The following is a 12,646-nucleotide window of genomic DNA, read 5'->3' as shown; positions in this document are numbered from 1 at the left end:
TTCTAGTCATTTCTTCATCTCATCTCAAATCTTGTTTCTCTTAAAACTTGGTCTTCAGCATGTTTACTGAAGTAAATTCCACTGTGTTCATTATGGGGCTGTTCCCAGATGAGAGAATGGAAAAAACAAACCATAGCGTTAAAAATGAAGACCTGTGAAGCTGAGTAGATTCTTGGAGCTACTAGGTGCCTGGAAGTGATTAGGGATCAAAGAAGAAGCGATACTAAGGTGTATTGTGGGCATGCAACCAGATAAATGATCATAAAACATAGTGTTCTGTTGCTGAAAGGAACAACATTGATTGCAATCATAGCATTAAATTTAAAGTTAGCCCTGCTTATAGGAGACCATTGAAATTAGAAAAAACTGATAAATCACAACTAACTGAAGTACCCTTGATTTTAGTGGATCTACCTTACATAGGAATAATGTTGGATTTAGCCCAGGCGTGGACATGCATGGTGGGTTAGGGGGCCATTTTTGGCTCTTTCTGACCCCACTAAAGTCACACTGGAAACCAGAAGTGATGTGCTCATTCATTTCTGTTCAGTTTTGGAAGTGATTTTCACTTTTTCGGCTAGGATGGGGTGAGGGCCCAGAATGGTAAATCACACCACTTTGTCATTTTGGTCATGTTTTGTAGAAAGGATTGGTTGGTGGTTGATGAGATCTCTGGTGAGTCCAAAAGCCAAATGGGATCTCCAAAGGCTACATATAGCTTTCAGGCTGCATGATTGCCACTTCTAATCTTCTTACAGAAAAACGTGTCCCTTTGACAGAGAAAGGGAATATTATTTCCAACTGTAGGGCTTAATCTCTTAATACATTTCACTATGGGTTAGACTACAGCCACATTAATTTTAAGGGAAGTTTTTAACATTTCATGATATCTAGTCTGAGCGTGGACACAGAACTTTAACAACTTACATATTATAATTTTTAAACATCAGTTATGACTCTAAAGAAATATGTGAATGTATTGTCTTGCAGATAGAAAAGTGTAAAATAATGGCATCCAAGAAAAAACCTCTTTGGCTAGAATTCAAATGTGCAGACCCTACATCACTATCCAATGAAACGATTGGCATCATCTTCAAACATGGGGATGATCTGCGGCAGGACATGCTAATTTTACAGGTATTTTCTGCATGATAATTTCTTGAAAACTAAGTTTAAAACGTTGTTTCTTTAAACTAGAAAATATCTAAAAGCAACATATAGGGAGCTAGTATAATCTAGTGGTATGAGTGTTGAACTAGGACTCTAGGAGACCAGGGTTTAAATCTGCGCTCAGCCATAGAATCTAACTGGGTATCCTTGGGCAAATTATACTCTCTCAGCCTCAGAGGAAGACACTTCCTCTCTAAAAAATGTTGCTAAGAAAATCCTACAAAAGAGTGTTATATGTCATTGTTGACATGATATTACATGACAGTAACAAAGCAACAATGTATGCAAGCAAGGACAGCTGGGTGACTTTTCTTTTATCAGTCCTAAATGTAGTCTGCTAGATGATGTTCTAACAAGTGGTATTGCTTTATGTGTTTGTTTTTTAAATAAGCATTTGTGTAAAAAACAAACAAACCCTAAATTAACCCTGGCTTTTCTTTTGTTTTTTTGTTTTTTGTCTACTCAACTAAAGTTTTTCCAGCTTTTGTTATTGGGCAGTTAAAGTTTCTCTACTTTTAAATTAGTGGCAAGTTTAAGTCTTACACTCAGTGATAGTTGTATTTTTTTTTCTAATCAGATCCCAGAATAATGGGCATGAGTCCTTTTAGTTGTAGTCATTGCAAGATTGCCTGAGTTATCTTGTCTCCAAACATTCCATCTTCTCCTATGCTCTCTCAGGATAGGTATATCCTTTCAGTATGGATGTTTATGTGAAAACTTTCTGCATCTTCCTATTCTTATTTACAGTGTGCCCATGCCATACGCAGCTTTCAGTTTACACTGAAGTTGCATGGCGGGAAAAACAATATTTTCAATGGGGCTTGAGCATACGCATTTTTCCATAACTTGAGGGAGGGGGTCAGGAACGGATCCCCACATAAGGGAAGGGCCCACTGTATTTATTTATTGCACTTATATCCCACCTTTCTTCCAAAATGAGATCCAAGTTGGCTCTTTTGGGGGATAATGTTGCTCCCAGCATCACTCAGATTAATTTAATTCCCCACATCACTTCATTGGGCTCTCTTAGGGGTGGGACAGACAGGCAGGAAGGAGCGGCCAGAGCCCGCTCACACCTGGAGCGCCCCGGGAGCCTGGCAACCACATGCTGTGCTCCCAATATCAGTCCCTGTCTGTGGTCCCAAATGGGCAGCGTCAAGGAGCAGAAAAGATCCGCTCCTGCTTGGACTGGGTTTGGGCTGCCTTAGGTGCCCTGGGAGCAACCCCAGTGCAGCTTCCGTGCAGGTTGGGGGTGTGCATCATCTAAACACCATGCCTCCTAGCCACACAGAAGCTGGTTTTAAAAGCCCATTTGTTTCGGGCTTTTGTCACTGGCATAGATTGGTGTGAATGCATTGAGTTTGTTGCCTTAATTTTACAGGACAAACTCCAGCCCTTCTCATGAGGCATAGTATTGGAATCATTGTCTTATGCACAGAGAGGAATATGATATGGGGATATGTACTGTATTTGGAGAACCAGTGTGGTGTATTGGTTTGAGTGTTGGACTAGGACTCTGGAGACCAGGGTTTGAATCCTGACTTCACCATGTAAACTCACTGGGTGACTTTGGGCAAGTCACACTCTCTCAGTCTCAGAGATGGCCCCTCTGAAGAAACCTACCAAGAAAACCCCATGATAAGGTCACCATAAGTCAGAAACAACTTGAAGGCACAGAACAGCGGCAACAACACTAATATGTGTATGGAAGCCAGATTTTTTATATATATTTTACCTTTAGCTTTGTATTCTGAATTCTGCTTGAACAGATTTTAGTAAGCTTTGTTGTATGTTTATCTCTTCATGATTATTCTACAAAATGGAAATAATTTCTTCAGTTTCAAAACAGATTTGTAACTTCTTTAAAAATGGCACAGTTATGATGAAGTACTTATTTATCCATGTGTTGTTGGGTTTTTTTTACTAGATACTTCGGATAATGGAGTCCATCTGGGAAGAAGAATCCTTAGATTTATGTTTGTTGCCATATGGCTGCATTTCGACAGGGAATAAAATAGGTACTGGATTTTACAAGATCAGAGTTTTAAAACATTGTTTTACTAGTAAAGATTTAAATGCACTGTTTCCATGTCTGCATCTGTACTTACTCAAATTTTCTTGATGTTTGAAATGGCTGTCTGCTTCACCCCTTACTGATCTTTGAAGTAAAAACTAATCATCAGGTACGATGATGATAATGATAATGATAGTCTTTTTCTCTTTAGGAATGATTGAAATTGTAAAAGATGCTACAACAATTGCCAAAATCCAGCAAAGCACAGTTGGAAACACTGGAGCATTTAAAGATGAAATACTAAACCAGTGGCTCAAGGAGAAATGTGTAATTGAAGAAAAGGTGAATATTCTCTTTCTCTCCCGCCACCATATAATGTTGTTTTCAAGGTGGGATGGAGTTGTATGTTACTATGAGATGTGCAAAACTAGTGCTTCTTCTTTTTTCTTTAATATTCTGAGTATTACAAGTTAGTGTTCTTCCAGGTGTTCGACTCCAAAAGCATTAATATGTAATAGGAAGCCTCTACCTATTTTCCTGTCAAATATGTCATACACCAGAAACCTTTCTAAAGTTGTGGGCTGTGTTCCCTTGGATGAAAGTAGCTGGGTCGTGCATGTTGGGGATGCTGAAATCAGCAATGAACAAGACAAGAACTAAAAGTGGACAGGAACTACATTCTTCCTCTCCTTCCATACCAAACTCCTTTCTGTCTACCTTGTTGTCAAACTAAAAAAAATAGGAGAGGACCAGGGAGGAAAGGCTACAGCCTGGATCAAGATTTTTCAGAGGCTGAATCTGGACTAGATTTTTTTTTCTGGCCTTGCTACAGATAGTGGTAGTGTATGGAAACATTTACATAGCATATTTGATACAAACATGTTTTTGTTTTAGTACTCTACATACATCAGATCAGTACCTTTAAACAGCTTTTAATCTAACCTGAAAACTGAGAAAGCCTTGCTGTTTCCTTTGCTTGATTTATTCATGTCTGTCCTGTGTGATCATTTTTACAATGATCACAATTTTTTTTTAATTTCAAGAATATCAAGTTCACTATAAACTGCCCTGATGGTTTTATGTAACTCGTTGAAAACATTTTGCAGAATTTTGCATTCATCATCACTCATCAGAAGAGAAGATTATATTCTTATATAGGTAAAAATTGTTATTAAAGGGATCAGTTTTAACAACTTTCAATATCCTTATGTCTGCCTTCTATTAGTTTCAGTCAGCAGTGGAAAGATTTGTGTACTCTTGTGCTGGTTACTGTGTGGCGACCTTTGTCCTTGGAATAGGAGACAGGCATAATGACAACATTATGATTACAGAAGCAGGTAAGTGTTGATTTTACAGCTGATTTTACAAAGTGACAGTTGTTTCCATGAAGCCTGTGTTCAGCTGTTCCTTTAACATGGATTGTCGGTTGTTCATTATATTCGCTGAGTTCTTTTTAAAATGCTGCTTTTAACATTTTAAAGAAGGGAATCAGGTATGATTTTATCCAACAGAAAGCAACTGTCTGTAAATGAGAAGTAGAAAGTGGAAGATGGCTCAGGAGAAAACAGTTACTAAAAGATATCTGTATGAAGGCAGAAATACTCACAGCATGCTTTTCTGCACTGGTGTGAATTCAGCTGTGCAACAGATAGTCTTAACAATAATTCAGTCACCCATTTCAGCCTTTAATATTTCCCTGTTCTTTTCACACATCAGGAAGGCTGTGTGCTTTTGCTATTTTTTTTTTTAAACCATTAGCTCTCTTTAAAAGATAATAATGAACAAACATTTCAAAGCAGTTGCATAACTGCTCTGGGAATTGGGAGAATAAGGTCGGCTGAGGATCTTATAGGCACTAGAGGTGTTTCTCCAGCTGTTCTTTTTCCCCCCCGCTTGAAGCTGAATCACTCAAATCATACAAACCCATGTTTTTCTCACACAGAGAGAAGGAAAAAATACTTTTGTTTACAAATCCAGTCACCAATATTTTTAGAATGGTATGACTGGAATCCTGTTGGTGACATATGTGGGGGTAATCTCAAATTACAACTGTGTGCATTCCTTTGGGTTGTTATGGGTTGAGATATCTAGCACCTCCACTGACAACAGCTCCTTTTTCACACCATCTACCTCTTTCCTTGCCCCCAGTGGCTATTTAGAGGGTGGGTATACAACATTCAGCTGTGTTTCTACACCTAGACACATGAAAGTATCCTGCTCTTGAGGTTCTCTGATGGTTCAGCAGTATAATGTCACCTTTGTTTTTCAGCTGTAGAAATACTGTCATTCAATGTATGGTAATTCTGTCCCACTCTTTTGACTACCAAATGGCTGATAGGTGCCAGTGGGGAGAGAGCTAGATGGCTCATGCAGAGAGAGGCTAATGAAGCACAGTTGCCTGGCAGAGCTTTATGTTTCACCAGGTCAGATTAGGAACTTTGCCTGTATCTGTTTCCAAATTTTTGATTTATTTGCAATGGGAAGAGAATGGAATATCATAGTCATTAGGTTATAGAAAAGCAGACTTGGGACTGAAGCAGACTGGTGGCTTGGAGCAGCCTCTGGCTCCAGTCCCAGTCAGCCCCCAATCATTCGTGGCCCACAGTCACCAGATGCCACAGTCCAGAAGCTGGCTACTGCCACAGCCCTAAACAGGTTACTGGCAAGGAGTGGCTTTTTCTCTTTATGCTGATCCAGGAGTATGTGTCGTCTGCACGCCACACCCCTGAAGCAGCTGGAAGTTGCTCTTTTTTGCCTGTGTGTTTCAGGGCTTGGTCAAACTAGAAAACTAGTTCCACTAAAGGGAGGGGAAGGGGAGAGAAGCTCAAGTAGACTTGACAGTTTTTGATAGCAGTCATAGGATCCATTTGCACCACATAATTATAGCACTGCTATTCCAGTTTAACTGCGCTGGTTCAATCCCATGGAATCATGGGATTTGCACTTTAGGAAGGGGCATGTCAAATTCTCAGCCATACTGCTCTTAGTGCCTCACAAACTACAAACCTCAAGATTCCATGTGATGCAGCCATGGCAGTTAAAATACAACAATAGCAGTATAATTGTGTAGTGTGAATGGATCCCATAGTTGCAAATTTATTCTTAGGTGGAGCCTTAAAAAAAGAACGGTATGTGCAGGATCACTTTTTTTACCTGTAAATATGTATTTCTTAAAATCATCACCCAGCTTCATATTGGTTTGTTCTTCCCAAGGTAATCTCTTTCACATTGACTTCGGCCATATTCTTGGAAATTACAAAAGCTTCCTTGGAATTAATAAGGAACGAGTTCCTTTTGTGTTGACACCAGATTTTCTTTTTGTCATGGGAACCTCTGGAAAGAAAACAAGTCCACGCTTTCAAAATTTTCAGGTACAGAAGTGAACTCTTTAGACCAAGCTGAGGCATATTAGATAGATATGCTATCATAATATTTTTCCCTCTAACCTTTTTTAAAAAATAATAACTAAGATCCCTGCCTTTTCAAGAGGGGGAAGAGAAAGCAGAGGGATGAGGTTAAGAAAAAAACAAATGGTTGAAGGCTGCGTATTGTTCCTTCTGCAATAGACCATGTTCTGTTCTGTGTTTTAAATGGGCAATCTTGCTACACCAAGTCTGCCTGCCTGTTATTACATGTACTTTGTGGAAACAGGTTTTTATCACAAAACTGACAGAGGGTACATTATCTCCAGCATTGTTCTAATAATGCTTTATAGTTCTGCAAGGTGATATAAAAATATAAGCATATACAAGTAACGTAGAATGTACTGTGCATGTATTAGGGTATTAGAACCTAAAAAGCTGCATTACATTGAGATACGAGGCCAGTTGAGTTGTCAATAAAGTGTCAGCTAAGAGGGTCCCCCCCCCCCCCCAAACTGGAAGTGCCAGAATTTAAACATTGGATCTTTTGATGACAAAGCATATGCTATAGCCCTTCCCATTTGGGATTGGCTTCTGCTCTTTCTGTTTGTATGTAAAAATAGCATGTGAAAAGTATTTCTTCAAATATAAGAAAAAATTAGGTAGTGTATTGAAAAAGGAAAGTAGCCTGCTCTGTTTCTGCTTTCTTTGTGAATATGAAATGCTAACTAACCTTGGCAGTATTTTTCCACCCCCTACTTCCTCAAGTGCATTAATTTTCCTTTAAACAATTAGTTTGTATGTACGTGTACAATTATTTTGTCAGCTGTGTTGATGATTTTCAAATTCTGTTTTCTTGGGAATCTGGAACTCCATGGAAACAGTAATTTCAGAATGAAAATATTAGAAAGTGTAGAAAAGCTCCTTAAGAGAGGCTACTTGCATCTTTTTACTTTTCTCTTCCCACTCCCCTGCAATATGCAGCTATTGGATACTTGTGGATGCATTTTGTGTCAGACATACACCTAGTGCATAACAGTACTGAGGTTCGACAAACTAAAGAGGCATCCTAAACGAACTGACTACTTTCTTGAACAAGTCTCTGAATTCACTATGTTTGAGGGTTCATTGCCAGAAAAATCCAGAGAATAACAAGTTCCATAATGAATATACAGTGCATTCAAGGAAATTAGTTCTGTACTTTTCAAAGTAGCCATTGCAAAACATTTGCACAAAATAGCCATCTCTAAATCCCTTTGCAACAAAATTTAGTACAATACGACTGCTCACTTCCTCCTAGGATTACATTTTTCATGGCTTTCAAACACTTCTTCACAGTACTATCATACTTTAGTGGAGCCTCTAAAATAGAATACTATAAGGGCAGACATGGTAAAGCAGTTTCATGTTCACTTCACAAACTGGGACGAGAGACCGGAAAAGATCACATAAAATCAGTCCTAACTTAAGTGAATTTCTAGTTCTTTTGCTTCATAATGTTTGCTTATTTTCATTAGTCTGCTTTTGTGTCTTTTCTATTAGGATATCTGCGTGAGGGCTTATCTTGCCCTACGGAAGCACACAAACCTCCTCATCATCCTGTTTTCTATGATGCTAATGACTGGAATGCCTCAGCTGACCAGCAAAGAAGACATTGAATATATTCGTGATGCACTAACTGTTGGTAAAAATGAAGAAGATGCTAAAAAGTATTTCCTAGATCAGATTGAAGTGTGTAGGGATAAAGGCTGGACTGTGCAATTCAATTGGTTCCTACATCTTGTGCTAGGAATTAAACAAGGAGTAGAAAAACATTCTGCCTGATGAAGATGTGTACAAATAGCTGGGAGGTAATCCTCTGCTTCTTCTATTGGTTCTCACCAGGGATGGCCTAAAATGCTTCTAAGGACTTTACCCCTGCTGAACCCCCCCCCCCCAAAAAAAAAAATCTTATTCTGGGGCATGACAGTACTGTACAATGATGTTTTAACATAGATACTTTGCTGAGGTGGCTTTTTCTCTCTCTCAGTGCCACAGATATTTAATAAATTATTGGTAGAATTTGGATGACAGAACTGAAAAAGAAGCACCATGCTATTTCCCACTTGGTTCATGAAGCAATATAGATACTTGAAAGAAGAAGGTTCTTCTGAAAGCTATGGGGCATTCAAAATATTTTAAAGCAATATTTTTGTATTTCACTTAAGTCATTTGATTATTTTAAGGTCTTCAGTAGTACATTATTCCCTTTATTGTAGTTTTAACATGTTTTCTCTGTTCATAAATACTGGCAAAGTAGTCTTTGTATTACAGTGAATTAAGGCTAAAAAGTTGGTAGAGTTCATGATATGGTCTTTGTAAGTGACTAAATTGTATATAATGTATCATGTGCAATTTGGAACTACCGTATATACTGGACTATAAGTCGACCTCATGTATAAATCAAGGGCAAGTTTTGGGGCCAAAATTATGGATTTTGCCATGTACCGTTGATAAGTCAAGAGTAAAACTTGGCAGCTCCTTCAGTGTGTGTATGTATGCATGTGGCAAGAGAGACTCTTAAAGAAGCAGCGATCAATCACCCACTAGTCTGTCTGCTTCAGCGTTTCAGCCTTCACTCCTGAGACAGCAGTACGCGGGTTGGAGAGGGACACTTAAGGAAATGGCAATCAGTCACTGAGGACTCTTTCTGCTTGGCTCAAGAGAGAAAAAAACTGCTCTCCCAACCTCATGGGGAAATCTGAAAGAGCTGCTATCACATTACCATACTGACCCATAAATAAGTCAACCTGGGATTTGGGGGTCAATTTTTGGGCATACATTTTTCGACTTATAGACGAGTATACAAGGTAGCTAATCAATATCTCTGAAGCCAAAGTGATCCACTCATTGAGTAGTTCAGATAATCCCTTCATCCATTGAAGATGAAGGAGCATATTGTTAGAGCCAGTTTGCATCTTGGGGGGAAAATCATTCAGATTAATAAGAAGACATTAGTTGACCTATTTTTTTGTGACTTGTACTAAGGCATGGGCAATAATCACTGTATTTATAATATCACTTTGTGCCTGCTTCTGTTCCATACAGAGAAACAGTAATGGGAAGCTCTCTATCATCATTTACCCCCTCCAATGGAAGAGAAATACTTTTAGTAAATATATTTCTCCACCTAAGTTTTATGGTTAGCAGTGTATCTGATTTCAAAAGTTTCAACATTTTTTTCTGAATTTATTTTTTTAAAAGGGTGGTATTTTTTATTTTGCCATGGGAGGTTATATATTCATAATAAAATTACATAGTGAGCTCAGATTTTAAAAGTTTTATGGTGGTGGTACTATTCCTTTAAAAAGTGCTGTCTAAGAACTCCTCATTTTTTAACCAAATATTTGAAAGTCATAGCAGTTACATTTATTTCCTCAGTTGCATGGTCTAAAAAGCTATCTTGAACATGCACAAAACTTGCAGATACATTCGTGTAGCCTTTGGCTAAACAGCACACAGACACACACACACAACTATTTGAAAGTCCTCTCCACATTTGCTGTTTGGTTTGCTGTTTGGAAAGTAGTGTTTGGGGAATAAAAGCGCAGAGGTGTATCAAACATATGGATATGATCATATCATTTTCTGAAACATGGCTAAAATCAAGAAAATCTTTACATTTCCATGATGGTTGAGTTCTTTGGCTAATTTTATTTGTCTTATCTGAAAAATAGTATAGTTTTTTTTTTAATGGGACAATACATATATTTAATATTTCACCGTGATGGGAACTAAAAAAAGAAAATATTCAAGATGCTGTATATATTAACTATACTATGTGTATGAATGATATTCATATTTGCTCAAAAATGCTGGGAATTTATAATTTATTCTGTAACTATGAAATTACAAAACTGCTGAAATACCAGTTTTGTCTATGACAACCCTAAATTCAGTTGCAAGTCCCAACTAGAGTCTACTCTAATTGGAATTAGCAGTTGCATTTAGGCCTTGAATTATAATGCTTACACTGTGTGCATATGTGTATTTGTATCTCTAAAGCAAACATAATTTGCTGAAATATTGGCTGGTTTCTTGCTAAAGGCATACACAGGCACAACTAAAAGTTAAACCTGTGTACTGACCCTTTTTGGTTGCTGTGGAGGGAGGAATTAACTGCCTTTCTCACACAACTACCAGAAGCCTTGCAATTCTCACTTTCCTAATGTGAAGGATGCCCTTTCATGACTGTTTAATGTCTGGTGGAGAATGGGAGTCTTTAAAGAAACACAAAGAAGAAGGAAATAGTGGGTTCAGTAAAATTATAAAATTGGATGTTAAAAATTGGAAGTACACAGCGTTGAAGACCAAATCGATCATTTTACACAAGTTTATATTAATATTAGGAACATGCATTTTCAGATGAGCACAAAATGTAATGTCTACATTCTGTGGAATGTTCTGTCTACCTGTACTAGTTAGAATGCACCCTTGATTTTAAAATGGGTTCCTTTCCCTCTGTTAATGGTACATGCATCTGGACGTGTAAACACGTAGGATTAAACTTGAAAGGGACTTTCACTGCTGTAGGGAAGAATGCCCTAGCTCAGGCATCAGTAACTTGTGGTCCTCAAAATGATGCTGGACCACAATTCCTACCATCACTGCTAATTTAATGGTTGGGACTAATGGGAGTTCCACAATGTGGAGGTTTTGGGGGTGGAATTGGTACATGAGTCTCCTTAATATCATTTCTCTGCTTTACTGTCATATGGTGGAGAACTATTAATACATTGACATTGCCGTCGCCTATGAAGAATGGTGAAAGAGGTGTGGTTCCTCACCCCAGTCTCTTAGACTGAGGGATCAGGGATCCTTGCCACTTCTCAGCTAATTCAAGACTCCTTTGGTAATTGTTTATGCTATTGATTATAAATGTTCATTGACGTACACATACATACACATTCCCTCCAGGGAGAATCACAGACATAGCATTGTCTGGGAACTTCAGCGTAGGTATATTCCATAACATTATATGTAAGGCATTATTCCATTATGTTGACTATAAGGCATCATATAGTCATATAGCCATCACATCATATTCATCTGGACAATAATAGGGACTTTATCTTTCTATGCAATTCTTTAACAGCTTTGGCAATAAGTAATACATGTAAGAACATCAGCCTTCTAAACCAGTTATCATGTAACATTCTCCTTGTACCATCATAATTAGATTTTCCCTAATCATGGTTTTTGATAGTGTCATTATAGAGGCAATTTCAAAAGGTTTTTAAATATTCACAATCTTGTCTCTTATTGTATTCTTATCCATTTTATACTTAACCAATTATCCATGCCAATCTCTTCTGTTTCAGGAATTTTACAACTCTTAACAGGCTTTTGTTAGAGTTGTATAACCCAGGCATTCAAGGGTTAAACTTTAAGCACTTCTTAAGCAAGTCTTGACTGCATTAATCACATGCAAGCATCCTGGACTTAGCCTGATGAAAATCAGCTTTTTTTATTTTTCAGGAAGGCTATGGTAATTGCCTTCTCTTCCCATGTTGGAGGCCTACCAAAATGGCAGCCAAAATATGTGGCTCCAGTTTAGCTTTTTAATTCTCCTCTGATGCCCACTCTGTGTATCAGTTTTCCAATGAGAGGTTTACATCTTATCTAAGTACTCAGCTATATATTCCAGATTGTAAAGTAATTGAGAAGAAACTAGTTACTTATGAGAAATTGGAAATCAGAGCACTACCTTTACATTGTAGCCATTAGTGGCAATCAGCTAATGGGAAGTTAACTATAACCAAATACTTCTAAAATCTTTTGTCAACTCTGAAAAGGGCACACAGTTTTGTTTTCTCTCAGTCCTTTCATATGAGTGGTTATTACATTATAAATTTGCCTCACAATTTTGCAGTTTTTTCACAGGTTCCAAAGACATCTGGAGGGCCAGAGTTTCCTAAATAATCTTAAATGCTTGCTCTAGCAGGATTTTGTGTATGAAACATGTATATAACCTGCACTTTCAATTTTTTATTTTCCTCTGAATGATCTACCATCAATATAAATTGTGCTGGGCTATAATTAAACAAATTTATCTGACTTC

At 37.8% G+C, this 12,646-nt stretch overlaps 1 protein-coding gene across 5 annotated transcripts in view; it reads left to right on the top strand.

The window, feature by feature from the left end:
- Positions 1 to 12,646, top strand: part of LOC149312392 (phosphatidylinositol 4,5-bisphosphate 3-kinase catalytic subunit gamma isoform-like) — a 35,658-nt gene extending 23,012 nt beyond the window's left edge. For all 5 annotated transcript variants that reach the window (XM_089524531.1, XM_089524528.1, XM_089524529.1 and 2 more), the window contains 6 exons: positions 991 to 1,137; positions 3,098 to 3,188; positions 3,396 to 3,526; positions 4,410 to 4,521; positions 6,398 to 6,555; positions 8,089 to 12,646. In XM_089524531.1, the coding sequence (XP_089380657.1) occupies positions 991 to 1,137; positions 3,098 to 3,188; positions 3,396 to 3,526; positions 4,410 to 4,521; positions 6,398 to 6,555; positions 8,089 to 8,370 (921 nt within the window). In that variant the 3' untranslated portion in view covers positions 8,371 to 12,646. The remainder of the gene's footprint in view (positions 1 to 990; positions 1,138 to 3,097; positions 3,189 to 3,395; positions 3,527 to 4,409; positions 4,522 to 6,397; positions 6,556 to 8,088) is intronic.

The sequence above is a fragment of the Sceloporus occidentalis genome, unplaced genomic scaffold, assembly GCF_023333645.1.
Source record: "Sceloporus occidentalis isolate IW3139 unplaced genomic scaffold, rSceOcc1.0.p SCAF_5, whole genome shotgun sequence".
In the NCBI taxonomy this organism is placed as follows: domain Eukaryota; kingdom Metazoa; phylum Chordata; class Lepidosauria; order Squamata; family Phrynosomatidae; genus Sceloporus; species Sceloporus occidentalis.
The sequence above is the reverse complement of the archived record's forward strand: the minus strand, read 5'-3'. Positions and strand labels throughout refer to the sequence as shown.